Source organism: Natator depressus, chromosome 18, assembly GCF_965152275.1.
Source record: "Natator depressus isolate rNatDep1 chromosome 18, rNatDep2.hap1, whole genome shotgun sequence".
In the NCBI taxonomy this organism is placed as follows: Eukaryota; Metazoa; Chordata; order Testudines; family Cheloniidae; genus Natator; species Natator depressus.
In genome coordinates, this window is record NC_134251.1 from 19,761,613 (window position 1) to 19,789,591 (window position 27,979).

General features: G+C 45.8%; 1 protein-coding gene across 1 annotated transcript in view; it reads right to left on the minus strand.

The window, feature by feature from the left end:
* The window catches only part of MEGF6 (multiple EGF like domains 6), a 248,824-nt gene that overhangs the window by 23,865 nt on the left and 196,980 nt on the right, over positions 1-27,979 (minus strand). Inside the window, exons 10-23 of the mRNA XM_074934107.1 lie at positions 26,781-26,918; positions 22,269-22,391; positions 20,997-21,119; positions 19,555-19,722; positions 18,650-18,781; positions 16,186-16,314; positions 13,332-13,460; positions 12,171-12,305; positions 11,649-11,783; positions 5,897-6,022; positions 3,238-3,369; positions 2,057-2,185; positions 1,483-1,614; positions 441-569 (exon numbers count right to left, since the gene is read on the minus strand). Coding sequence (XP_074790208.1) covers positions 441-569; positions 1,483-1,614; positions 2,057-2,185; positions 3,238-3,369; positions 5,897-6,022; positions 11,649-11,783; positions 12,171-12,305; positions 13,332-13,460; positions 16,186-16,314; positions 18,650-18,781; positions 19,555-19,722; positions 20,997-21,119; positions 22,269-22,391; positions 26,781-26,918 — 1,860 coding nt within the window. The remainder of the gene's footprint in view (positions 1-440; positions 570-1,482; positions 1,615-2,056; positions 2,186-3,237; positions 3,370-5,896; positions 6,023-11,648; positions 11,784-12,170; positions 12,306-13,331; positions 13,461-16,185; positions 16,315-18,649; positions 18,782-19,554; positions 19,723-20,996; positions 21,120-22,268; positions 22,392-26,780; positions 26,919-27,979) is intronic.

A 27,979-nucleotide genomic window follows, 5' to 3' on the forward strand; every position in this document is an offset into this window, starting at 1 on the left:
CTGCGTGGAGTGGGATACCTTGCTGTGAGATTGCTGGTGTTCCTTGCATCTGACCAGGTTGGAGATAAGGTGAGAGCAGCCTTTTGTTGGCTCTTTCAATCTTAGTGGGAACCAGGAAGTGCAGAGCTACCCTTTTCAAATGCATGCACCATGCAAAAATCAGATAGCCTTCATGCTGCCAGAACATACCCACATGCATGTGCGAACAGGGAGGCTCCTTCTTTACATGCACCATCATTCACTTGTTTGTATGAACCTGTTATTTCCAGAATTAAACTTTGGGGCCAGCTTGGGACAGTGCAATAGTCCCCACAGCTCTGCTGGGTGCTTCTTGCCAACACTTCCAGTAGGAGGTCCTGCACAATTCCCAGTGACATGGAGACTTCATTAGACATGACAGGTTCCTTAGCTCTCCTTAAGGGCAAAACCAGGGTACTCACCACGCTCACAGAATGTCCCGCTCCAGCCAGGGCTGCAAGTGCACGCCCCACTGACGTGGTCACAGACAGCTCCGTTGTGACACTGACACCGGTGTCGGCAGCTTAGCCCAAACCATCCTTCAGGACACTCTAGCAAATACAAGGCAACCAACGTTGACAAGAGTGTCCTTCCAATCAGGGTCACTTTACGAGGCTACGTGAGGCCGCTGGTTCAGACCCTGCCGAGTGAGGGCAGCAGTGAATGAAAGTAGCGCTATCTGACGGCTGGTTGTTTGCAGTGGACTGGTGGTCTCTGCTCCAGGACTTAGGGAACAGATCCATGTCACCAAAACACCAGTCACAGCTGGCACTCATTGGTAATACAGTAGAACCTCATACGAACGCCTCGGGAATGGAGGCTGTTCATAACTCTGAACAAAACGTTAGGGTTGTTCTTTCAAAAGTTCACAATTGAACATTGACTTAATACAGCTCTGAAACTTTACTATGCAGAAGAAAAATGCTGCTTTTAACCATCTTCATTTAAATGGAACAAGCCCAGGATCAGTTTCCTACCTTAGAGTCCTGGCTGGCTTCGTATGGAGTAGCTCCAGAGCATCAGCCGGTGACTCCGTGACACCTTGTCAAATCTTTTTTTTTTAAACTTTCTCCCCCCCGTTTTTTTGTAGCCGTTTACATTTAACAGAGCACTGTACAGTATTTGCTTTTTTTTTTTGGTCTCGGCTGCTGCCTGATCACGTACTTCTGGTTCCAGATGAGGGGAGTGGTTAACCGGTCAGTTCGTAACTCTTGTGTTCTACCGCATCAGCAAAGAGACCGGGCCTGGGAAAAGAACGAGCCCCACCCCAACAGATGTGCCATTATGGGGGAAGCTGGCCCTGCTTCTACCTGTGTGTTAACCATTGTGGATAAGCAGAGGGCTTCACTCAGCAGGGCTGCCAGGCCAGCATCTTTTTCTACCATAAAAGCTAACAGAGTTCAGCTTGGCTGAGCGCTCCAGCCTGGAACCCAAGGGCTAGACCAGCCTGCCGACAACACTCACTCTGATCACAATGGAGTCCCGTAGAGCCGGCTTCACAAACGCACTGTCCTGTCCTCATATTGCAACTTCCGTCACTGTTGCTGCAGTTGCAAGTGTTAGCACAATCTGGGCCCCAGTGGCCAGCGTCACAGGCTGAAACAGAGGAGAGACCACGCCATGAATGGCAGTGCCCTTTGCTCAGCTGGGCAAGGACACGGGGGAGAAGGGGCTTTTCTTCTCTCCTCTGCATGCATGTGGCTTCCATCAATGGGCACGGCTTATTTGGGCCTAAGCTTTCGTGGGTAAAAACCCCCACTTCTTCAGATGCAACTCCTCGTTGTTTTTGTGGATACAGACGAACAAGGTTATCCCTCTGATACTAGGGGATAAGGTAACACAGGGTACCACTGCATTTTGTACAGGGTCCTTTGTGCAGCTTGAATCCCCACAAAGGACATGGAAGGGGAGAGGGAGGGCAGGTAGGCAGAGGGGCTGTGAGAGACAGTTGCACACACAGAACGGAGACACATGAAAGCGAACATACACTGAGAGGTGCCCTCCACACAGTGTCCATGGCACACGAAGAGTACTGTACCTCTCCTGCAGTTATCCCCAGTCCAGCCAGGGGCACAGCTACATTTCCCTGTCACCGGGTGACAGTATCCATCATTCCCACAGCTACATCTCATCTGGCAGCCTGGCCCAAACCAGCCAGCTGGACACACTGCAAGGGAAGAGAGATATTAAGAGCAAACTGCTGCAAACGGTGCAGTAGTTACATTTTTGACAGGCAGCGTGTGGTGTTACACACCCTGATTTCCAGCGTGGCTCTAGAGCAGGGCCATCAAGATTGGCCCAGCCACATGCTTTAAAAACCCTGCTTGCCTGATGCTCCCACCTGGGCTGGCCAGGTCCAGGAACCTGCACTGAGGGGCTGCATTCCTTCTGGCATTACTGCTTCCTTCCGTACATCAGACAAGGAGGAGGATTAAGCCACTTACCTGCAAGCAGCTAGACTTTAGCTCCATACCACTGCCAGACCACAGAGGGATTGTCTGAGCAGAGCACTGGGACCCAGGAACTGACTCACTGTGTGACTCTGGGCCAGCTGCACAACTTCTTGGTACCTTGGTTTCCCAGGCGTAGGCTACGTTTAAAATTTAGGTCAACATAGTGACATCAGTCAGGCACAGGTGTTGGAACTAAGGGTGTGGTGGGGGAGGGTGCTGCTGCACCCCGGGCTTGAAATGGTTTCCATCGTATACGGGGTTTGCAGTTTGGGTCAATGGCTCTCAGCTCCCCCACTGTAAAAATGGTTCCAGCACCCCTGCAGTTAGGGGTGTGAGAAATGCACAGCCCTGGCCGGCGTAGCTTTGCCAACCTCACCCCCAACTCTGTCGACAGAAGCTACCATCACTTGGGGAGGCGGTGTTCCTACACCAACAGAAAAACCCCTTCTGTTACTGTAGGCTGCACTTCCACTATGGGGTTATGGCACTGCAGCGACGCTGGTATAGTCCTCCTAGCGTAGACACAGTCCCTATAAAAGGGACCCGTGGTAGCTCGTAGGAGTTGCAAGGACACCAGCTAACGCCCGGCACTCCAGGATGTAAAATGCTAAGTGCTGTTTCTTATTTAGCCCAGTGGTGACAGATAAGCACAGGCTCAGATCAATAAGTAGGACAGTCCAGGCCTCGCCTGTAGGAATCCTAGTGATCACCACCCACGCGCATTCACCGAGATGGAACAAATCCAGCCTTAAATGGCCCCACTTACCATCCTGGCAGCGACTGCCAATGTATCCAGGTGGACACAGGCAGGCACCCGTGGCCGGGTCACAGCTGGCGTCGTTCTCACACTCCAGGCAGATCTCCTGGCAGCCCACTCCCCAGCGGCCATCGGGGCAAGCTGAAGCACAGACAGAGATGGATGCCAGAGGAATTTCCACTCATTATTCCAAAAGGCAGTTAGTGCTGGGGAAAGATGCCAGCTCCACAGCCCTGGAGGATAACACGCTCCCTTTCTCCACAGAGCTGGTGTAGTAAGGGCAGGGAGAGGGCAAGCTTCTGTGCAGCCAGTGCATACAACCCCGCCTTGGAGAGGCCACCCCTGGGGATGGACCCCATTCTGCTGAGAATACTAATACGGTGGCAATTAGTACCAATGGCAATGCGGACACCCGTCCACTAGGAAGTGGCTGAAGACCACCATGCTACCCACTCTACACCTTTCTCACCCTTGCTGTTACTGCTGCTCCTCACATCAGGGCCTGGGGACAGGAAAAGCAAATGCCACGAACAAAAGATGCCCTAAAAAGCTCTAACGAGTTTTCAAATCTGTTCCCCTGACCCCCATCTCTCATCCACCAGCCCACATTCCTGGACAGAACCCCACCCTCATTCAAATGCTTTCAGAGAGAGTATTCGCCTGGTTTACATTCTCCAGGGAGTTTTATTGTTATTTACTTTGAATTAAGCTTTTTTTCTTACTACCTGGATCCCTGGGTCCTACTCCAGAAAAGGGAGGGAAGCTAATGACATTAGAAAGGCAGCACTGAAGTCACATAGTTAAACTTAACAAGCCTTTTCTTCGCCCACCAGGCAATCTTTCCAGGAGTTTGAACAACGTGAATGTAACTGGGAACGAGCTGGGAAATCTGTTTCTTCGATTCCAGAGCTTTCTTTCAAATATTACAGCCCTGGGGTGCCTGCAAGCCCTGGGAACCGTGCCACAAAGCCATTTAAAAAGAACTAAAGAGACAGGTTTATTTTATTGTTTCTTTATGACTTAAGTGAGGCTTGTGCTCTCGTGATCTGAATTTCCTCTCTTTCAGTGTGGAGCTGGGGGACAGACTACACGCATCCCAGCTGCTAGGGCCAGTTATCTTTATGACAACGGAGTCTCTACGAATGCCATCATCCTGCATCACTCCTGTCTGTCTGGAATCTTCTTCCCTTACCAGCCAAAACGTTCTCTCTGCTGCACCGTTCCATACCGGGAGTGGAATCAGGTACATTGTCTCTACAAACTCAGCAATGCTGCCTCCCCCACAGCAAATGCTATTAATTCCTGAGCTGGTTTTCTGAATCCACTTTGCTTGTTCCATGCATTAGCAGGCTCTGTTTGTTTTCTTCACCTGTTTTGCTTGTTTTTCTTCTGATATTCTAGATGAAAAATGACAGTTTGTGTGCACAAGCCCTAACCCACCGGCTCTTCACCAAAGCCACATTGCTGGGAATCTCAAATGCCACTGCTTCAGAAAGAACAATTCATCCAGTGCCAGGAGATTTACAGTGACACAAAATTCCAGCCAGAGTTACTGAGGTCGAATAGGCTGAATCAAGTTTTCCCTAGCACCCGGAGTCTCTAGGCACCCCAAAGCAGCTGCTGAGTAAGGAGCTGAACACTCACAACGCACTGACTGCGTGCAGGCAGCTGGTGCACCTGAAACCCAGCATCAACTATGTGAGGGACACACAGTAAAGCAGGCCAGCCGCTTACGGGCACTAAAAAAGGGCCTGATCCTGCATGCTTTCTGCATGATGCTGCTTTCCATCCATTCCCACTGGGTTCAATGGGAACTGATGGTGCTCAGCACTCCCCACAATGACATCCTAAAATTGTAAGAGCTAACCACTTGCTTTTGCTGTGCATTGAGACAGGTTTGCTTTCTTGCCTGCTTTACGCAAGCACATACTTCTGCAACCTAGGCTAGCCCAAGCACTTTCCAATGTGTTTCTTGCTGCTTGATCTTATAATTAGTGAGTTCTGACCTGCTCCTCAGTAAGAAAATGTTTCAAGCAGGTGGTCGGCATTCAGGCAAGATGGTTTCACGTTGCTAGACAGAGATCTTGCTCAGCATTCCTAAGATTTGCATTTAGTTCCAAAAAGGAGCCAAGAAGCTGAGAAGTGCTAAAGCTGAGTCAAGTATCCTTGTTAAAGTGATAGCAAGCCCCTCCAATGGCTGGGGGGAACTATTAAGTGCCGTACATGTGTGTCTTATATTGCTCAGTCAAGCTATTAGAACGAAGACATTTCAATATGACTAATATCTTCCAGCTGTTGTAGCTAACTTTTTTATTTAGGGATCTCTGGTCTTCCAGACATTAAAGGGACATGGTGAGGATGATAAAAAAAAGAAAATATCCATCTGTAAAGAAAAATTCCTTAGACTTCAACACCTGGAAACTCCAATTCACTTTTCATTCCTCACTTGCTTACACGTCATTCAGCTTGGACAATGGACCTGGACTAGCTGGTTTTATTGTCAGTGTCTTGTACACAAGAATAATGCTGCCTTTTTTTTTTTTACCTCCACACAATCTATTTGCAGGAGGTTTGTAAAACCTCTTTAATTTAACAAAAGAAAAAAAAACCCAAATGGACAGTTTAACTCTCCCCCCACCACCCGCAGCCACACCTCTTGCCTTCTCACCTCGGCCACAGTCAAGTCCTGTTCTACCCGGCAAACAGATGCACATCCCAGTGAGCCGGTCGCAGGGGGAGCTGCCACAGGAACAGGATTGTAAACAGTTAACCCCAAACTTCCCTTCTGGGCACTCTACAGTTAAAATAATGGAGGAGAAATCACACTTCATTATGACACATTTTCCAAGAGAAGACTTTCAGCTAATCACAGCTCAGATCCCTCACGTCATCACAAAGGAGATACCTCTTCCCTGACTCTGTGGGGTCACATTATGGCTGTTTCCCGGTGCATGCGTCAGAAGGGGAGAGGGGAAATGGCCCCCTCCACTGGAAAGGAGCATAACCACACTGCATATTGCTGAGGAGCTGGGGAGGGTGGCGTGAACAGAGGACCAGACACAGCCGCTGACGCGCTCCATGCTGCAGAGGGAATATGTCTTAGTGGGGTGTGCGTGTGGCCACGCTGTCATTCACCCTAGCCATCATGTCCTCCCCCCCCTCCAGATCTCACCCTACCCATCAGGCCCCCAGTGAGAGGTCCCTGACAAGGAGGCAGCGCAGAAATTTCACAGCACCACACTGTTTTTCTATTTGAAATGAGCTCCTCTGTTGCTACCTGCCCTTTCACAGGAAAGCTCATGTGTTCAGTAACTACCATTTGAGGCCAAACAGCCCTCCCCTGCTGCCTATGGTTTGTTGCCTGCAAAGTGTCCTTATTAGAGGCACACCCAGAGCACAAACATTCATCCACAGGCAGGAGCTGCCAGATTTTAGCACCTTTAGTATATTTCCACCAAGACTGGGCATTGTCTGTAAACCAGCCCGCATTCCTTCCTGGCCTGGAACCACGGAGGACCTGATGTCAGTGGTTCCCTTGTACTGAAACACAACTGACCCATTTTCTGGCATCTTGTTTCTGTAATCCGACCAATAAAATGTCTGTCAAATTTACCTATGGCTAAATCTTAATGCTCAGGGAAGCTAAAGGAGAATTCCCCCCCAAAACCAAAAACATTGTAAACTAAGGGAGGGCGGGAAGGATGTTCACATGGCTAGTTTTTCCTGTATTCCCTTAGCAATTAAGGAGGATACTTCTGTGTGGGTCAGGGATTTCCTGCCTCAACTGTACAATATGTGGAGAAGTCACAACCATTCATTTGTCATATCAGTCTCTTGCCATCAAAATGATTGCGACGGCCTCAATTCAACATTATGATATCGCTGCAGGATACAATAGGAGGACAAATGCCGTGCAAGAAGCCCCCATGCTTATACTGAGTCGCACATAAAATGGACACATACTGGCACACACACAGACACCACTGACATCAGTTAACCCCATGCGAGTGCCAAGAGGAATAGCCCTAAGAACCTCCATAACTGCATGCCTCACCCCCTGAGCTACAGGAGTGGCTTTCAACACCTCAGCGCATCTGACCTCCCATCCACTAGAGGGCAGATGTGCACACACTTGCACGCCAGAACACCATTTTCAAATGAGTCAAACCTCGACTCTCCCAAATCATTGCCTAACCTGAAGTCCAAAAAAAAACCACCTCAAAGGCGAAGACCGAAGTTCTCCGACATTACAGAGTCCAATTTTTATGAGTCAGCACTGTCGACAATGGATAATGTAATGCAAAGCGAGCGAGCGAATTATCATGCACAAGAGGAAGGCACATTTTCATTTCCTTCGCTCACTGTGCGAGGCTTGTTTGGGAAAGCCAGATTTTGGTTTTTTGCAGAACGATCTGGTTTAGTAATTAAGCCCCACATAGACCGAGTGCCTCAAAGTTAAAGATCCTTAAATCCTATTTGAATCTCTGAGGAGAGCTCCAGGCTTGGAATGTGTTTGTACACGTGCCCCAGCGTTTCATAAGTCTCAGGCATTGTAACACACTGACACTCACAAAAGATGGAGGGGGAAAACCCCCCGCACACATTCAGAGATTTAAAGCAACACTGCAGAGTTTTCTAATGTTTCTCTACTTTGCTAATGGGTGGCAGATGCTTGTCTTCGCTCTTTAATAGTTTCCAGATCCAAACAAGAGTCAAGAGCCTATTATTTCTATGAAAATATTTGTGTTATTTCCTGTGACTCTTCCCTGAGGACTTTAGCTCCATTCTTTATTCTTTCAAAAAGCATCTCCTGATTGACATTTCCAACCTCTGGACTAGCTCAGTGGCTCCAGAGGCAGCGCAGTTCTCTGCCATATGGAAGATCTGAGACCACCAGTGACCTTAGGAAGGACCCCTGATTCCCAGGTGATTGGAAGCTAGGAACTCTGTAGTGAAGCACAAACTTTGCAAACGTTTTCTGCATCTCCTCTGGTAGATTCCTGAAACTCTCGTAGATTTGGCACGGAGGGCAGAATATCGGAGAAAGAGGGCAAGAACTGCAGGAGAATAATGCCTGATTGGCATGGAAGAATCACTAAGAAAAATCAGGTTTCAGAGTAACAGCCGTGTTAGTCTGTATTCGCAAAAAAAAAAGGAGTACTTGTGGCACCTTAGAGACTAACCAATTTATTTGAGCATGAGCTTTCGTGAGCTACAGCTCATGCTCAAATAAATTGGTTAGTCTTTAAGGTGCCACAAGTACTCCTTTTCTTTTTAAGAAAAATCAGTGGCATTAGCATTTGGTCAGTCCCATGGGCATAATAACATTGGCCATGATGGGAGACACAAGCATGAATCTAACTTTGAGACAGTGTTGGACAATCCTCACAGGGCTCAGCAGTCCAGCACAGATGTGCAACCCAAAGATCAGACTTTTACCACAAAAGGGTGCCAGCTACAAAGTTTGGATGCGAACGTCCCAAAGTTTTGAGGTGTGCTCAGCTACAGGGTTTATCCCAAGTTTCTGGTCTAGAAAACTGACAAGAATGGGCTGACAAGATTTTGAGCACCTCCTGCCTACAGTCAGAGCTAAATTAACCCCACACAGACAACTTTTCTCACTGTATTTTGGCAGAGCCACTTATACACCTGGATAGTACCAGGAAGCACATGACAATTAAAACATTTTTGGAGGGAAAAAAGGAGAGAAGCACTCTCACAAACCTCAAAGAAAAAAGAATCTGTTTGAGTTGGTTGAAGTGACAGGCAAAAGAGTGGGGGGGGGGGGGGGCGCGGGGTCTCTCTTATTTCCCCCCGTCGCTTTTTGCGGCACTATTATTCAAACACAAAATTAAGCCACAGAGCTTGTTGCTAAGAGGGTAGTCATGTCAGCAGAGAGCGTGGGTTGCAGGCACAGAGCCCAAGCTGATCGAGATAGATTATTTGCTGTCATTGGCTTTTCACAGGAATGTAGAATAGATATAAAAGCAAACCCTTTGACTTGCTCTACTGGAATATTTTGGTGAAAATCTACGGCTTTCGCCTTCACTGATAAAATGAATGGGCTACATTTTCTGTGCTGTTATTCAGCATAAGCACATGCTACTAAATTACACTAACATTTGGTAGTCACAGTCAGAATTTGGACACTGAGCAGCAGCGAGTGTTTTTATGCTGTGGGTTTTTTCCTTTCTATGTCTGAAGATGACAGCACTTGGATATTTCCTACCAGATCCAAGAAGTTGGCGCTAAGGTTAGAGGAGACAAAAATGGGGCCCAGAGGGGGCCACTCCTCCCCTCGGCATCCCCATGGACCAAGAACTAATGAATGAACACGTCACATGCTGCAATCACACAGGTCACTCTGTTGGTGTGTTATAGCCCTTCCCCCACCTGTGTCTGTCTTGTCTACTCTGACCGAAGCTCTTCAGGGCAGGGGCTGTCTGCCACTCTGGGTTTGAACAGCACCTAGTACAATGGGGCCCCTCCCTTGGCTGGCCCATAAGCACCAATGTCAGAAACACGTAATAACAATAATTAAATGCGCCAAGAACAAAACAGCTACACAAAAGGGGATGATGCTTTTTGATCCGTGGGCCAAACTGGAGGCTGGACCAAAGTCCAATTTTCCAAGTTCTGTTGCAGTCATGTTTCCTGGTTAATCATCCCCTCACACCTCACAGCAACAGTTCTTTTACTGCCTTTTTACATTAACCTACGAGAGTTCACTGCAAGAAAATCTAACATGCACCTCTGCCATGAACTAACAAAGCCAGGGAGCTCGTACAGTCTGAGCACTGCACCGCAGTTACCCGGGAGCTTCAGTCATGTATTCCAGTTGCCAGGCTGGCCCTGGCAGGACACTGAGAAAAGGATCATATGGGGGCACCAGGTTAAATTTTAAGACCACTGAAATATAAGATTTTCTTTTCCTCTTTCAGATCAAAAAAGCTTTAATATGGAATAAAACGCAGAAAGGAGACTCTGACTCCATTCTGCCAGGGATGGAACGCCTGAAAATGAACAGATGTCAAAGGAAGAAGAAGAAAACGCTGCTAAATATCATCTTCATCTACAAAAGCCGAGGCACCCAAATGGCAGGATAAAGTGTGGCTTTTTCCTCCTGCTCTGATTAAGAATCATTATTAAAAAATGTTTCCCTCCACTCTTTAAAAAACTGCAATGCTTTGATATAGCCCCTGGGTGTTCTTTTATCATCTAAAGCCATTTCAATTTCAGCTTATTGCTTCTGGCTTCGCTCCTATAGGGAGAGGAAGCTTAAATTGACCCCTACAGATGTTCAGACTCTGCATAGGTAGCAGCTGGCACAGGACACTGCAGGCACCCTGGAAAGATATTTGGCCTAACAAGGAGAAGTACACAAGAAGGTGGTATGTGTGAACTGGAAGTTGGGACATAGAAGCATTTTGTCCCAATTCACTTCTGAAATTCACAAGCCCTTCAGTGAACTTGAGAGGCAATAAATCAGGGCTCATCCTTGGAGAACTAACAGACAAACTCTAGCCATGGTACAGCACCCAGTCACTGAACAGACGTATAGAGGCAACATTTTCAAAGGGACTTGCGATTGTGGATGCCCAACTTGAAATATCTGAAAGAAGCCAAATCAGGTCCCTTTACAGTGTCCCACACTGGGGATCCAAAACTGGAAGTACCCAAAGACACCAGTAGTGGCTTTTGAGAATTTAGACCAGAAGCCACACAGGAACGGCTTTAATAATGCTTCATTTCAAAGAACTGCCTGCCTAGAAATAAACCATTCACACCAACCCTTGTACAGAGTCTGTGTCCTTTATTTGTCTAATAAGCATTTTACGATGAAATATGCCACCCTCAATGTAAAGTGCTGTAAATGCCTCTGTAAATACATCGATGTATTAAAAACTGGTGTTCTAAATAGTTTGGCACTGATTTGGAAGCCAGTTATACTGTACTTCCAATGAGACTTAGGCTTCCAAGACACGTAGGCACTTGCGAAAAATCTACCCCGTATCTACAACGTGCTTAAAAATTGTTACGTGTGTCATTAACGCCTTTGTAACCTTTGAGGCAAGTAACCTTTAGAACAGTAGAATAGATATGTACATCTATGGACCCCAAGCGCTGTAGTCATGCTATAGCGAGAGGAATCAGCCTTGCAAAGCATAAAATATCTGGACTCCGCCTGCCGAGTTATTCTCTCTCTCCGTTTTTAGAGCATGTTGGTTACTGCAGTACCTGGGAAATCTCCTCCTTAACCCCTGTGGTTCTGATACACTATAACAAGCTGAACAGCGGCGTTCAGAGGTACCTGCCAGCGAAGCTCACTGAGCTTCTGAAAAGTAGAATATGATACGTGCACAATCTGTGCTGGTGCAACACTTGCCCTTCCGCAACCCAGTTCCACATGCGGGTTTTACCTTGGTCGCAGTTCTCCCCATGGTAACCCTCGGGACACTCTTTCTGACACTCTCCGCTCACATGGTCACAGGAAACTCCCAAGGGGCAACTACATTTGTTCTTGCAGCCACCACCATAATAGCCGGAGTCACACTCTGTTAATGACAGACATTGAAAAGAAAAAGCATTCGGCATTAGCAGACAGACCTGGGAAGAACACGCTGCCCAAACTGAGTATCAGGGATTCGAGGTATCTGCAGTGGAACGCTAACAGACCCCTCACTATCTAATATATCACACCTAGCTGGACTGTGGACACAAGTTCAGGGAGTTTCCACCGGCATCCAATGTGTGTGGAACTAGACACCCTAAGTTAGCTGACCAAAGCTGAAAATTGGCTTGCTCCTGTTCTAATTAACAGGATGTCCTTGGGGAGGGTCTTAGTGGTTCTTTGTTTTCCCAGTAAAATTAATGAGCGGGAGGAAAAAAGGAAAGCCCAGGGAAATATTCCCCTAAACAGCCCATGTCACCTAACCACTCACTTGTCTGACACCTTTTGCCATGATAACCAGGTTTGCATCTGCAGGAGCCGTCCTTCTTGTCACACTCCTGGGTATTCTGCTGCACACACAGGCATTCTTCGGAGCACCCGGGCCCATAGGCCCACTTCGGGCAGGCTAGATGTGTTGGGAAAGCATCATTAAGTGCTTTGGGAAACCAAACAGCAGAGGACAACCAATAGCATCGTTATCACCCTCCAAAGACCCTGCCCAAAGGGAACTCTTAGAAAGATCTGTCTGACAGTGTTAGAAGGTAACGGTGTTAGAAAGGGTTCATCCTGGTTTTGAAAAAGTTAATGTGGGCCTGAGAGGCTAACTAACTCACCTGGCTGCACCTGGAGGGTGGGAACCAGGCCTAACTACAGATGAAGCCAAGCTAGGTGATGACTATAAAGAAAGGAAGACCAGATTAGAAGGGGGCTGCAGGGAGAGAATGTTTCAGTCCGTTGTTGGCTGTAGAGGGTGGAGAGACTGGCAGGGTCAAGGAGGAGACCCAGGGGGATAGCTGGCCTGGGGGATTCTCCCTGAAGTACAGAAGTCTGGCAGGATACCGAGAGAGACAAGGAGCAGCCATCAGGGTGGAGCAAGCTGCAGTGGTGAGCCCTGATAAAAGGGCAGGATCTGGACTTCTGAGGAGAGAGCCCTGGGAGGCATTCAACTGCGAAACAGAGAGGGATGAAAGGTCAAGCCCGAGAAGGGAAGAAGTTGGGTGTGTTTGTTGTACTTTTAGTTAGGGATTTTGTTGGGGGATTCCAGAGGAGAGCCCTGCTAGTCCCAGCCTTGAGAAAGGATGAAGCTAGAGAGGTTGTGGGGAAATGGCCTGAAAAAGAGAGAGGAAGAAGTCCAGGCAGGCAGCAGCAAGGAGTCTGCATGAGGCCCCTGATAAGAGGATAAGAATAACTGAAAGCCCTGAGAGAACGATATGAGGATCATGGGACTCAGAGATGGGGTAAGGACATTGTTACCCTGGAATGGTTGGGGACTAAAATGTGACCTGGCTGGAGGGCCAAGTCATGAGAAGAAGCAGACGATGGCATGACCATGGGCAGTGAGTACTGGAAAAGGAAAGCTACCTACACCACACCCAGCCACCAGGGGGCACACCAGCAGTCAGCCAACCCTTCTATGGCTGGCCAGACTCACCTAAATGGCAGTATCGTCCGTAAAGTCCAGGGTCACACAAACAGGCCCCGTAAATTCGATGGCACCGACCTCTGTTGGCACAGTTGCATTTCTTCCTGCATTGTTTCCCAAAGAATCCTTTAGGGCAGCCTAGAAAGAGGAAAATGTACTCCGGTAAGAACACCCAGCACAGGAGTGTCACGTCACTTTCAGTGGGTGCTTACAATGGAACTTGGCAAGAACACCCCCATTGCAAAATCACTGCCTGCATAGGATAACAAATTATCACAGTCCTACAGGGCATCTGGATGTGAAAGAAGGAATGGATCATTCTGTCACGAAGAATAACGTCTGCCTCTCTGTGAGGTAAGATATCAATAAGGGGGTAATCAAATCATATGCTTCTGGGCATTATCCAATAGCTGCGGGGATCAGAAAGGATTTGCATCTCTCACCTCATGTACAGGGTGTTTATTAGGTTAGATGCATTATGGAGTGTTGGGAATCTCTCTGAAGCATCAGGAATCAGCAAATACCACAGACGGGATACTGGACTTGATAGAGAGTGATTTGATCTAGTGTGACACATCCTATGCTACAGGATGATGATAAACCCATACTACAGACAGACCTCTACAAATAACTAGAAAACACCAAATTACCATTGTCAGCTCCAGGACACCTTTCAGTGCAAAGTGCTTTACAACCAGAAATGCACAGAAGCACTGAAATGCAGCCGCATCCAGGGTTCCAGATGGGAAGCACCAGGTTAGAAATAAAGGCCAGTGGGAAACAAATGCCCTGTGATTTCTGATGACCCCCTAGATCAAACAGAACCTCACCCAGCAAATCACATGGTACTTCCTCCCTTTATGCATCCAAGATACTCCCCAGTGCACCCAGCACCATTGTTTCCACATTGGAAGGACAAAGGGCTGAGTCAATCCTGCTGGCAGCCAAACATGCAGTTCCAGGAAGTCTAGCTTTTTCAGACCTGACACTTAGACCACTAAGCCACCCCCTGGGAAAACTGACAATCATATTTGAACTGTTAAAGGAATAGAACAGTTGCCAGGTTTTTATTAATGCTGAAGAATTTAATATTAGAAGCATATGCCAAATACACTGCATCCACAGAACACTTCCACCATCAGAGGTACAGGTATCACACGCCTTCTCCCATCTGATAACAACATCAGACAGTTTAGGAAGAAGGAAGGCTGTCTGACCCAATTCGCCAGCTCTTTATTGTTTATCTTAACCCCACCTTCCTGCTTTTTCACTGTGCCCCTCAGCTGCCTCCTTCCTAAGGAAAAACGTCTGGGTGTGTCTCAAACTCATATATACTCTGCTTCAATTGCCTTCTCCAGCAATGGATTCCGTCTGCTCCTAACCACTTGAATGAAGTCATTTTGATGGAATTTCTTACTGCCTCCTTGTTTTCACGTTTTTAGATTATATCTCCATGACTTTAACCCTTCGGGGTGAAAAATAAATCAATATCTACCCCAGTTCAACTGATCCCTTTTGTGCAAGAAGATGGGAAGCGACTATTCTCAAATGTCTCCAGTGTCTACCTCCACTTCAGCGACAACCATGACACCTTTCCATACCACTTCTACTTCTTATGACTTGGAACCTTTTTTCTTTTTGGCTGCCTTCCACTGAACTTTCCCCAAGACAATCATCTGCCTAGGAGTCAGTGCCCATTACTGCTCCCTGTGTCTCAAGGAGGACGTCACTGATCTGCTAAACTCGGGCTGCAAGGCGCTTGGGGCAGGAATTTGGGCGTGACCTAGAACACTGTTTCCTGGCAAGTGGATTTTTCAATCACCCTTTTCATATGGAAAAAAAAGTCTCTTTAAACACAAGACTACGTGACCCAGCAAGTGAGATGGAATCTAGGGATGTGTCAGAGTCTCACACACAGTGATGTTCCAAGCAAAGGGTTAAAAGATGCCAGGTGCCCTTAAAATACAGGTGTCAGGTAACAGATTAAAGAATATAAACTGAACAATAGAGCACATCCTATGTAAAGTGCTTCTAAGTTTTAACAGAAGCACAAGTAGACAGTGAACCCTCGGGCATCACACTTGGCTATGATCTCCATTTATCACTAGAGCAAACACGCCACTATAAAGTATCAATTCAAATAGCAAATGAACTACCCTGTTAGCTCTGGGAATGGAGCCTGTAAGCAGTTAAGAAATATTGTTTTCCTCTTGCTCTGTCCCCAATTTCATTAAAACACATTCTACAGTAAAAAGAGGAGAGCAAGACAATTAGGAAGGTACAACCCCCAGCACCTTGTGCAAGAATTCAGGGCCCAGAATAGCAGAGAGACTGCACCTATCCTATGCCCAGATCCCTCTGTCCTTCCTCCACATGTATTGCACTGATATCATTGTACTTTATTAGCATTAACTAATCATCACAACACATTGGTGAGGGCAATCAGTATCACTGTGCCCATTTTACAAATGGGGAAGCTGAGGTGGAGAGGTTAAATGACTTGCCTGAGGTCACTGAAAGAGTCAGTGTCAGAGCTGAGATTGATGCTCAGGAGTTCCTGGTCCGCTCTCCTGTGCTGACACTTTCTGCTCTGCCCACCCCAGCTCCCACCCTGCTTAATCTGTGCATGAAACATTACTCACAATGTGCGTGGCACAGGGAGTGCGGCCAGACTGTGCCTTCAGTTACAGAACCAGGAGCACAGGGTGGCCCAGCGTTTCTATCAGCCTGCTGTCTAACTGCTTAGAATGAAGCCTTCCTGCACAGAAGCACCTCCCTCACCATCATGTCACTGGGCTAAGGGGAGCGAAAAGGGGGAGTCTCATTACTGCATGAAGCAGGAGATTGGGAAGCTTGACCATACCATCCTCACACAGTTCTCCACTGACCCCAGGCGGGCAGCGGCACTTCCCAGTCACTGGATCACACGTGCCTCCATTCTTACAGTGGCAGGTGAAGCTGCAGTTCCTCCCAAAGGTGCCTTCGGGACAGGCTGTGAGGGGACAGAGAGACAGAGGTCAGAAAGGCGATTGTACTGTCACAGCTATTTGTTGATTTGTATTGCCCTAGGTCAGTGGCTCTCAAACTCTTTTTTTCCGCGGACCACTTGAAAATTGCGGAGGGTCTCGGCGGACCATATCTTTCCAAATGTTTGTACCGTTAGCTAACTATTGTAAGAGCTTTGGATAAAAGCGCTATATAAAAAAAACCCCTTAATAGTAAACTTTTTTTGTTCTACAAATAAAAGCACATGACTCATTTTAATAGTAGTAGTCTTAACCTTTCTAACGTGACGGATGTGCCCTCTCTCCCCCGCCACAGCAGCCCCCAAGCTGGGGCTGGGAAGGAGGGGGGTCTCCCCAGCAACCACAGCCCTGGAGCTGGGGAAAGTCGTCTCTTTCTCTGGCCGTCGCAGCCCTGCAGGTCCCAAATTCCCCCCACTCCCTCTTATCACCCCATTGCTCCCTCCCACCTACTCCCTATTCCCCCCAAGGCCACCACCTCACCTTACATGTGCATCTTCTCCAGAGTCCAGGCACCTAATTAGTGGAGCCACGCCTGTGCGGCTCCACTAATTAGGTGGGTGGCCCTTCATTCTGTTGTGTGCAGCCGCCCAGGTGTGCACCTTAGAGGGAAATATCTGTGGACCACCTGAATGGAGCTGGCGAACCACTGGTGGTCCATGGACCACAGTTTGAGAACCGCTGCCCTAGATTGACAGATTAATTACAATAAGGTCTGACACTCAGCCCAAAGGGTTTCCAGCAAACTCAGTGAGACCATTCCCTGCTTGACTTGCAGCAAGCACGTCCTGACATCGCAGTAATTCAAATGGATGACAGTGAAGCAGAGAAAGGGACATGGGGATGTATGAAACCAATACAGTGCAGTGGGACTATTCGCATGCCTGCTCTGCACCTTTCTACTCCAATGCATCCTAGTGCTGGTGCAGGGCCATAGGAAAATCAGAGGATGAGCAGATAAGGTGTACTCTCAACTGGTACTTCTGATCTCTGGTGCCAGCTAATACTCAACCTTCTGACTAAGGCCTCACTGCCGACTATGTTCTTTTTTCCTTCTTGCATTTGGCCTGTTAGTCCTATGTATTGTATTTGTCTGAATTAGACTGTAAACTCTTCAGGATTGGAATCTTGCCTTCTATAGCTCTGTGTACATCATTAATGATGGTAGCAGTAAGAATGAGCCAAAAACCTCAATGGATAAAAACCTCACAGTGTATAGAAATTTAGAGAAAGCTGAACAAAATTTGGAGATACGGTTCAGTTTAGGTACTTATTCAAGCCTCTGACGTTTTCTTCTCCTCTTTCCTACAACAACCCCACCTGTCATTATATCCTACACTATGGAAAACACCTGGAAAACAAACTTTTTCAGCTTTGCATTTATTTGCTGAAAGGTACATGCCAAAATATTTTTTTAGAAAATAAATCCTGAAACCCAGATGCCAATTTCATTACCATTTAGGCAATATATGTATTCATTTTTATGTACTCTCTTCTGAAATACACACCGTTAATTTTTCCTAAAGTTACTTACTTAAAAAATAGATTTGCCTCAGGCCATGGAGTTCTATTAATATTTACAAGCACGAACCCAGCCAGGGGGTAGGGAACCTTGCCTTTCCCTTTCAACTCATTGCAAACATAGTTCCAAATATTTAAAAAGCAAAATAAGGACTCCAGAAAGTACTGGTTGGACAAGCAAGATTTTGGGCATCAAATTCAAACTGAAATTGCAAATATCAGCTCACTGCAGCCCTTTCTCTGAAATGGGCATCAAATGCCAATAATGTTTAAATGGAAAGAGGCCCCAGGGGAAAATATTCCTTCATTTAAACTGCCAACAGCTTTGAAGCCAGAAGTTCAGTTGGAAGGAGGAATTAGGAGGACTCCCATTAGTGCCTTAAATAGTTTCTTAGTCTTAAAGAATGTAATATGTCTAATTCACTGCCAATAGGTTTGTGTGCACAGTCTGAGAGCTAAGCTCAGATCCAACACTAAATACACACATTTGCAGGTTTGAACTATAGATTCATACCCTCTGGGATCTATATGGTAACGAGAGGTAGAGAACTTTATTAGGGATTTTGTCTGGTGACTACAACCATGCTGTGCCAACACAAACATTGCAAATGCAGGCAATGGGGCAAAGAAAAGCCGGGGTTGTTAGTGCTATTTAGACCAGCTGGGGGGTTGTGCTCACCTCACTCTTCTTTTTGACTGGCTTTTGGAAGGAACACAAACACTATAAAACCAGCCTGCCCTTTGCTTACCCCTCTCGTCCTGCCCTTCTCCAACTTAACTCACTCTGATTGCATATGACTCCACTCCAGCCCTCCGGACAGTCACAACCAGTTTGGTCCTCATTGCACGTTCCACCATTTCTGCAATCATCGCATGTCAGGCTGCAGTCATGACCAAAGGTGTCCTCCAAGCAGACTGGAAGAAAAAGAAGCTGCGGATGAGTGGGCTTTCCAAAAGCTGCTTCATCGAGCTGAAGGGTTGAGCTGGGCAGCCAAACCCATACCACTCAGGAACACCGAATCTCCAGCAAACACGCCTATAACGTGTAGAGCAGTGGTGTGTCTGGGACATGTGGGGAATGCATAAGAGTCTGGAAATGGTCTGCCCGTTGTGACAGTTCATGTCATAAGCAGCAAGACCCTGGAATGTTTGGGGTGATGTCTTGGCTCGGTTGAAATCAATGACAAGACCCCCATTGACTTAAACAGAGCCAGGATTTCACACTTGGTGTTTAATGAGAGGTAAAATATGAATCCAAATTCACAAGTGAAGAAAGGGTGTGGGGGGGTATTTTCTTCTGTTTTGGCAGCAAACTAGTTCTCCGAGACAAGATATTGCTTTTAAATAGGTTAAGACCTTAAGAGACAAGTTGTGAGCCCTGGTTTACAACTGTGAATGCTCAAGTTTGCATAATACAACTGAGGGTGTCTGAGGGCACCACTTTTCCATCCGCAAGCCACTACTTGCACGCGGAACCTGTAGCCGAGTGCTCAGCTACCCAACCTGCGTGTGCTCAATGGATGACAGCCCCCGCAACCTGTGCCGTAATGCAGGCTTTGTACATGACAAACTCTGTGGGTGCGCTGAGTTGCATGTGCAAATTTGGACATGTACGTTTGCTCCAAATGTGTTGCTGCTGCTAAAGACACCAGAGAATTTTCCATATGCCCTTGCTACAAAATGCCCACCAAATTTTTCCGAAAGCGTGTGCTCTCCTCTTGCTTCCACCTCTTCCTCCTCCTCCTCATACTCCTCATCGAAGAGCTGGGTGAACTCATCACGCAGGATGGCGACGTGAGGAATAGGGCGTATGATGGGGCGCTGGCCATCCAGGGCTTCCATGGGGTCATCCAGAGCTGGGAAAATCCATGGGGAAAGAGCAAACGTTTCCATCCAAATCACCAATCCAAAGAGGAGAGATTCAAAGACGAGTGAAATGAGAGATGAACAAGAGATTAGCAAAGAGCAGAAAAATGTGCAATAAAAAGCGGGAAAAGAGAACAAGATCTGACAGAGTCAATGGTTCTGTACTGATTTAGTGTTTTATAGAGTCTACTCCAGTGACCCACACAACTGTCCCTGGCCACTCTGGGGACTGTGATTCATTCCGTGTCTCTTTCCTTCCCCCACATTCTTTTATTTCTTTCAATCTAGAATTTTATACCATTCCCATCATGTGAGTATCTGACTGCCTCCAAAAAAAAAATCTACTTGAAAGGCTTATATTTTATATTTACAGAGAGATCTGATTTTCCAGGAGACTGTTCTGTCACACAAGCTAGGTCCTCAAGGCCTAGGTCCTCAGCCATCTCAAGCTGCCGCAAAGGGACTCTTATCTTGTTTGTTATTTTTGTTTTTATAACCTAAGTACGACAGAGCTACCTTGACATTTCCAATCCAAATATGCCTTTCAGAAGCTGAAGTGAAAATTGGTTGCAGTTTAAAACAAGAGCACATGCTAGGGGACACAGCACAGCTACGATTTGTTTGCCTGTTTCCCAGCGTTTCCTGGCTTCTCCACAGTGCTTCAGCTGCTCCCTTGAACTGCATCATCATAATTCATCAGAAAACCCGCTGCATCCTAGAACAAGCTTAATGGAAGATGTATGCCTAATGCCCCTAGACTGTTTGGAAAATCTCAACCCTGCCAGGAGGAAAGTCTCTGTGCAAGCAGGGAAATTGTTCTGTCTGTGTTGTTGTAAGCTGCAGAGGTTTTCCATACAGTTATGATAATACAGTTCATAGTAGCAGTTTGTGTCAATAATGGAGCTGTGAAGAAGCCAGCAACGGTTCAGAAAGGGTTTAATAAATCATTGCTCTGCCACCCAACATACTTTCAAAGCAGCCTGGAGGATTTAGACTCAAGCCTTCCATTCCTCAAAAGATGTACATCAAAACCCCCCTAGACTGCTCTGGAGATCTCAGATCTGGCCTCTCAACAGTGAAAATGACTGGATTATACACAAAGTTGCACAAGGAAATGACACCAAATGAAAACCGTGTAAGGGAAGGAAAAGGGTATATATAAATGAAACCCTTGTTTTCACTTGGTATTGTTTCCTGTTGAAGATTTTATACATAAATATCTTCAACAGGAAATCATACACACACACAAAAAGATGTCTCTTACGAATACAGCTCCTCCGGTCTTCATCCAGTTTGTATCCGATCTGGCAGCTGCACTGGAAGGACCCCACCAGGTTCTGGCACGTGTGTTCACACTCACCGTTATTTGAGGAGCACTCATCCACATCTAAAATTATATACATGGGACTATATATACATATGCAGATAAGAGAAGTGTCTAGCATAGGTCAGGGACTCCAAGGCATACAGAGTATTCAGAGACTAACGAGTATTACTGTTTCTGCCTGACTTTCTAAAATTAAATCAATGTTGGGCCAAGGGACGCTGCAGGTCTGATAGAAGCCTTCAGGTTCCAGAACTCTTTTCACCACGTCGCAGAATGGATTAGAATAATTTCTCCTTCCCATTTGAGGTTTTTAATTTATCCTACCAATATCTCTGGATAAACAAACTTCATCTCATTTTCTGTCCTGTTCAGCCATGCAAACCTACCAACATTTCTTTTACATTAAACAAAGATCACACAAGCAAGTGAACCACAGATATTTGAAAATAAGTTTCCCCAGTTTTAAGAATCAGCCTATGTATGCTGGGCCAGTTGGATTAACTTAATCTTCCAGCTAATAACATCAAATGGGGCTGGATAGCTATGCTAGTGACAAAACAGATTATCATCGGGGAATGGAAACCCAAAATCCCACCCACTTATTATATTCTGACTGGCTAAATGAGCTACTCAGAACAGAACTGATGGAAAAACTGACATTCGCTGGGAGAAATAATTAGAAGAAATGGCCAGCTGTTTGGGGCCATATGGAAGTATTTCATGTCATCTCACTTCAGAGCTCGCATTAGTCATTATCTTCCTAGCTATATTTTTGTAAACAGATTGGCATTTGCCTGGGTCCCTCCAAAGCCAAAATTACATGCAATACAAAATGACATTTCCATGAATCGTTAGAAGAGATGGGACCAAACCAACTCTCTTCAACTTTGGGAAATTCTGGGTTGGATCCAAACTGTGCTCTTTAGCTGCTACTATCTTGCAGCTAATCTCTGTCTTGCTTGCGTGTTTCTTTGCTTCTTTTGTCAAACTAAAAAACTTAAGAGAAATCACCAGAAATAAGCCTTTAAATCTGACTTAACATTTATAATAAGTTCAATGTAATTGTAAAACCAGGCATAACAGGACTAGTGGAAGGACCAACACAGCCATGCCTGTAGCTGTCACTAACACAATACTGTAATGCAAAGGGGCTGAGCCAATGTCTTTCCTCTTTCGCCTACCGCAGTCCAGCTAGGCATTGCTGCTTACCATCACACCCACAACCATCGGTGTTGAGCCTGTATCCAGCATAGCAAACACATTCATAGCCGCCAGGATAATTGTAACAGTCCTGCTGACAGCAATGAGAACGAGCGTCACAATCATCGATATCTAAAGACGGAAAACAAAGCGCATCAGTTAGCACAAATCTGAGAGTTTCTGCTTTGCAGAAAGCTGACACATGCATTCATCCAGGCCTTTCCATTTCTAATTTGGCTGATGAGCTCCCTTCTCTGGCCTGTGATTTTGTTTAAAAGTAAAGTGCAAAGGTCTGGCAGAAAAAGGTCTGCATCCCAAATCAGTAACAGAAACGATATGCCATTTTAGAAATCAGCAATAAATATGTTTTAACATATAATATCTGCACATCATTTTCCCTTCCTTTTGCAACAGCTGAAACTTCATACCAACCTAAAATAAAGCAGCACTGCTTTCTTAGGTGCAACAGCGTGAGCTGCAGTGGGCCACACAGGGAAACCTGAACCCTGGATGCAGCAGATAAGGATGAGAAAGACCGAGTCAACATTTCTTCTAGAGATGTAGCTAGCCATCTGGATTATCTGTTGGAAATCTCCATGAACTTCATGTTACTCACATAGGTCCCTAAACAGTGTAGGATTTTTTTTAAAAAAAAGCATTGGTGTTTACCTTCAAAGACATGATGTGAATCTGACTGTACTTGGAAAGTGACGCAATATTCATAATTGTAAGTGAACTAGGGAAGGAGTGGGGTCTAGTGGTCAAGTACAAGGGACAGGGAGTTCTATTCCCAGCCCTGTCACTGACTCACTGTGACCTTGAGCAAGTTTGTTAGATCATGATTTTCAGAAGCGATAAGCACTTGCAGCTCCGTCTAAAGGAAAATGTCTGGTTCTTAATCTCTATGGAACTCAGTTTACCCATCTGTGAAATGGGCTGAATACCTACATATTTCCCAGGGGGTTCCCTGGTAAAGGGCTTTGCTATCCCCAGATGAAAGCTGGGAGTGCAGAAGATTATTATTTTGTGATTAAAACTTGCCAGGGAAGAACCAACACTACTCAGGCCTATGTCAAACAACTTGGGTGAGGCATTTATGAGCCTACTGTGCAAAGCCAAGTTTAACTGCCACTTTACCTCTCTTTTATCTTGCACTGTAGTGAGAGAGGCGTTCCTTTCTCAAGAGGTTTCTGGAGACAATAGTTTTACTTCTCCAGCTGCTCTTAGGAGAACTTCCTCTTGCTCAGCTATGCAAGAGGCAGAGCTAGTACTCCTTTCAACTAAATCGGTGATGGCTTGTCCATTGTGCCTTACTTCAGAAAGAGAGTGAATCTGTTCATTACAGATGGTGTTGTGAAAGGGAAGGCGATCCCTGAGCCCAAATGAAAAGCAGCAGCACCAGAACCAGATTTGAACCAGATTTGTCTCCTGCATCATGCGATAACTGGGACTTTCCAGTTCCACACAAATAAGTTTTATATGGAATCAGTCATAAATTATTTCCCTATCATCTGTCACCACCCTGTATTCTTCCATTTTTACAGATAGTAGATAACCTTCTTCCATTATCCCATACATTCTTGCACTATTCAGGACATACAGCACCATACGTATGACTGATTTGACAGAATACCTATAGGGTTTCTTAACCCTTCTCTGAAATTCATCTGAAAGATCTCTAGGCATTGACCCAGCCAAGTTCATACTCACCATACCTGAGAAACATCCAAGGTTATCTAAGTTTAAACACTGGACCCAGCCCCACAGGAAATACCTGTTTAAGTTTATTGACACAGGAAATGCCTGGCTACTGAGCATTACAATATGTTTCCATTAGGTTAATTGTCCAGTGGCACACGGAACTACATAGTCTAAAGTGAAATGCACACATCAAGATTATGGCATTTATGTACAGAAAGCTCAAGCTGCATTTCCTTCTTACCCAGTGTGTTAATACATCCATCATACACCCAGATGCAGCTGAGTTATAGATTGTTGGCTGGTGGCCGATCTGTCTCACCCAGTGATACAGTCAGTCATTTCAGTAATGTTGCCACTGAAGCAGGAGGAGAGAGGCTACATTTCCTAGTCCAGGGCCAGGTTTAGGTGTATCCGAAATAAGTCACAAGGGGGCGCCAAGGAGGAAGTGCATCCCCAGCCACAGGCTAACTTCTTCATTGTTCACAAAGAAGGAACTAACCTTCTGTATCCTTCAGAAGGAAATGCTTTCCAAGGAGCACTAGTTTAGAATAAGTAGGGATTTAGCCACCCATAGGTGCTGCTCTCAGCCATATAGCCCAGTGGGTCTAACGCATTTTCATATGGTGGAGCACTCCTTAAAAATCAAGATCCTTTTGTGAGCACTTCCCCTCCTGCAATCCTGATCCTTCACCTTTCCTGCAACAACCGCTATAGTGCTAGGCTAGAGGGAATGGCAGCATTCAGAAAATGTAAAGGGATCAATATGAAAATAGATTCCCATTAATATGATGGGTGCAGCTGCTTGAGTACAGCCCTACATTGTATTTGTGCTGTTTATATCCCCTCCCTTGGTGCAGAACATATTAATATTAGATCTCCCTTTTCCTGCCTGCAGCCCTCGCTGCTCAGATCTCTTCAGGTTACTCTGCTCTTTAGTTCTGCCCTCCATGGTGTTTGCCATTTCATCCACAAATTGGATTGCAACTGATTTTACATCAGAGATGCCCAGCAAAGACAGATACACAGGAACTATGCACAAGACAAAGTGCTTGGATTTGTTTGGCCAGAAAAGCCTCAGGAGATTATAATAGCAACACATTAGGTTACTACTGCCTGAAGTTGGAGGTGCTTCACCATTGGAACAGAAGCAGATCCATGGACCACAATCTGAGATCAGTGCATCAGCAAGAGTCTCAACTGCTGAGAAAGCCATCATCATCCAGTTCCACTAGAGCAGGGGTTCTCAAACTGAGGGTCGGGATCCCTCAGGGGGTCACAAGGTTCTTACTTGGGGGGTCACGAGCTGTCAGCCTCCACCCTAAACCCCACTTTTCCTCCAGCATTTATAATGGTGTTATTATGTTTTTAATTTATAAGGTGAGGTCGCACTCAGAGGCTTGCTATGTGAAAGGGGTCAGTACAAAAGTTTGAGAACCACTGCACTAGAGGCACTGTACTCTGTATAGTACTTAAGGAGGACTGGCCATTCAGATCTGAACTGGCTGAAGAGTCTAGATTTTATAATCCCTCCTTGCAAATAAATAATAGAAGAATTTTTAAAAAACGATTAGATTATCAAGTCCGTTGTCCTGCAAGAGCAGGGCGCAGACCTCAGATTCAGGCAGTATCAGAGATTAACAGGAATGGATGGTTACACTGTGAAAGAGAAAGCATTCGGTATCTTACTAGAGTGCTCTTCACTGAACTGAGGGGTTGTTTTTTTTTTACTATCAATATTTCAGTATTGTAATATAAATCCATATGGTGTCCTGAGGAAGGCACCATCCCTCTTTGCATAGATTGGAATCTTATTCATAGCTCAACTAGCACAGACCCTCCCCAATTAAGAGTTGTCTAAAACACAGCAGGACCATATGGATATGCCAGCCCCTGTGGAGCACACGGAAGTTCTAATGTGAAGGACATAAATTTACACCGTGTAGAGGTTAAGCACAGGAGTTTATTACGTACAGCGCTGAAGGAGTGTCACCTTGCTTATTAGGCTTAGAGACACTGTTAATTAACTGATTACAATGGAATATATGGATTTTTCATGGGCGGGGGAAAGTGACGGGGTAGGTAGTCCCACACCCCCAGATAGGTTTAGCAGCAAGACATGATAGCACAGTAGCCAATGGTCAAAGGTTACATAATGTCTTTGCCCATGGTCTTATGTTGACAAATTAATATTTAACATTTAATTAATGCTTTAATAAATGTATTAGTATAAAATATATATGTTGATTTTGATTTGGGGTTCTTAGGAATGAAGTAGCTTCTTTGATTGTCCAACAGATGCATATTTAGAGGTAAAAGCAAAGAAACAGTGCAATTATATAGCAATAAAGATTGTCTTTTAAGTTGTTTATTTGTGTTTTAAGGCAGGCATTGGTTCCCGGGAAAGGGAGGTGGGAGGAGGCCATATCTTATACTGACGTGCTTGAACCTTTTATAAACTTCAGGTTGGATGTGTGGGAAGAACATCTCTCTACAGAAGAAACTAACACAACAGAAACAGGGCTTTTTGTTCTATTTGCAACTTTGAATAAGACACAATTATTGCCTCCAACATCTGGCGTTTTGCTGACCAGGCATATTTTAGCAAAAGCAATGTTATTTTTCGGTTATTTTGCTTTTACTTCGCTAATTACTATTTGCAAGGCCTCTGACTTCTTGACCAAACTTTGGACTTTGGGCCTGTACACAAATCCATGTACTAGGTTATTACATCAGCAATGGATTTTAACCCTTCATAATGGAACAATGTATCACTCAGCACACAATGGGAGCCATCGCTGCAGGGCAGACTGCTTCCCTTACCAGTGCAGGTTTTCTGGTCCTCATCAAGCTGGTAGCCAAAGTTACAGGAGCAGACAGGGCCGGAGCTAGTGTGACGGCATAGATGGGAACAGCCACCATTACTGGCCTCACAGCTATTCACAATCTCCATCTCTATCCCTGGAAAGCAAACAAGCATACCGTATGGATATCTATCGAGCATCTTGTAACATTTACACAGGATTTTTCCAGGGGATCATGGCCGAGCCATCTCTGCCGTACCCGGATTTACAGAGCCACATTCTGGCAGGCACCCAGTATTTGGGATAACAGACTCCCAGAACAAGCAGGCTTCATTGTGTGCACATATTATGGCTGTCTATGCGCAGCCCTCAGGAATAATAAGAGTAGGAACAATGTGCAGGAGAGAGGGGTTGGGGGTAGCTGTAGTGGGTAGAGACCATTGATAGGAGAGGAAATGATGCACAAACAGATCACATGCAGTTCACAGCTACTGATCCCAGGCTATACCCCGTAATATCCCTGCACAAATCCTGTTCTGGACAAACTGTGGGACAGCCTCTCTACAACCTTTCAAATGGCCTTGAAAAGGGGCCACTCTTGCTGCTGACTGCTGATTTTGGACATGCTCCAGCACATGCTGCCAGCCCGAATCTGGCGCGTCACCTTTCCGCAGGTTCTGCACAGAGATTGAAGGACAGCTAGAAACTGGAGCAGCAGCAGCACAGAGCTAATTACAGAAATATTCAGGTTCTGATAGCCAGGAGAGTTGGAGCCACTTCTTGTAATGCTGGAAGAAACATGAGTAGCAAACAGACACATGAGTTTTTGCCAAAGGTTTTTAATTAGCTGATTTATGGCCAATATGAAACTTATTAATTACATGTTTTAAAATCAGGCTAGCTAATTAAAAGCTTTGCAAACACAAAGGAACTTGTCCCCAGAGAGGATTTTGGCTCAGTTCCATACATCGCTTCAAAAGAACAATTTCGATATTTTCCATCACAAAATGACGTGATTTTTTTTTCAGCTCTTGTAAAATCCTGGGATGGGCACATGAAAGCCACGAATGCTGGCCCTGCCTCTCTCCTGACATCGGGCAGGGTGCCAGGCCCAGGTGTAGAGCAAGGGTTTGTCTTTCACTCAGATCTCAGAACAAAATGAAGAACATTTTATTCTTTTTCCTTTGTTGCCATTGTAAGAGCAGTTAGCAGGGTTAT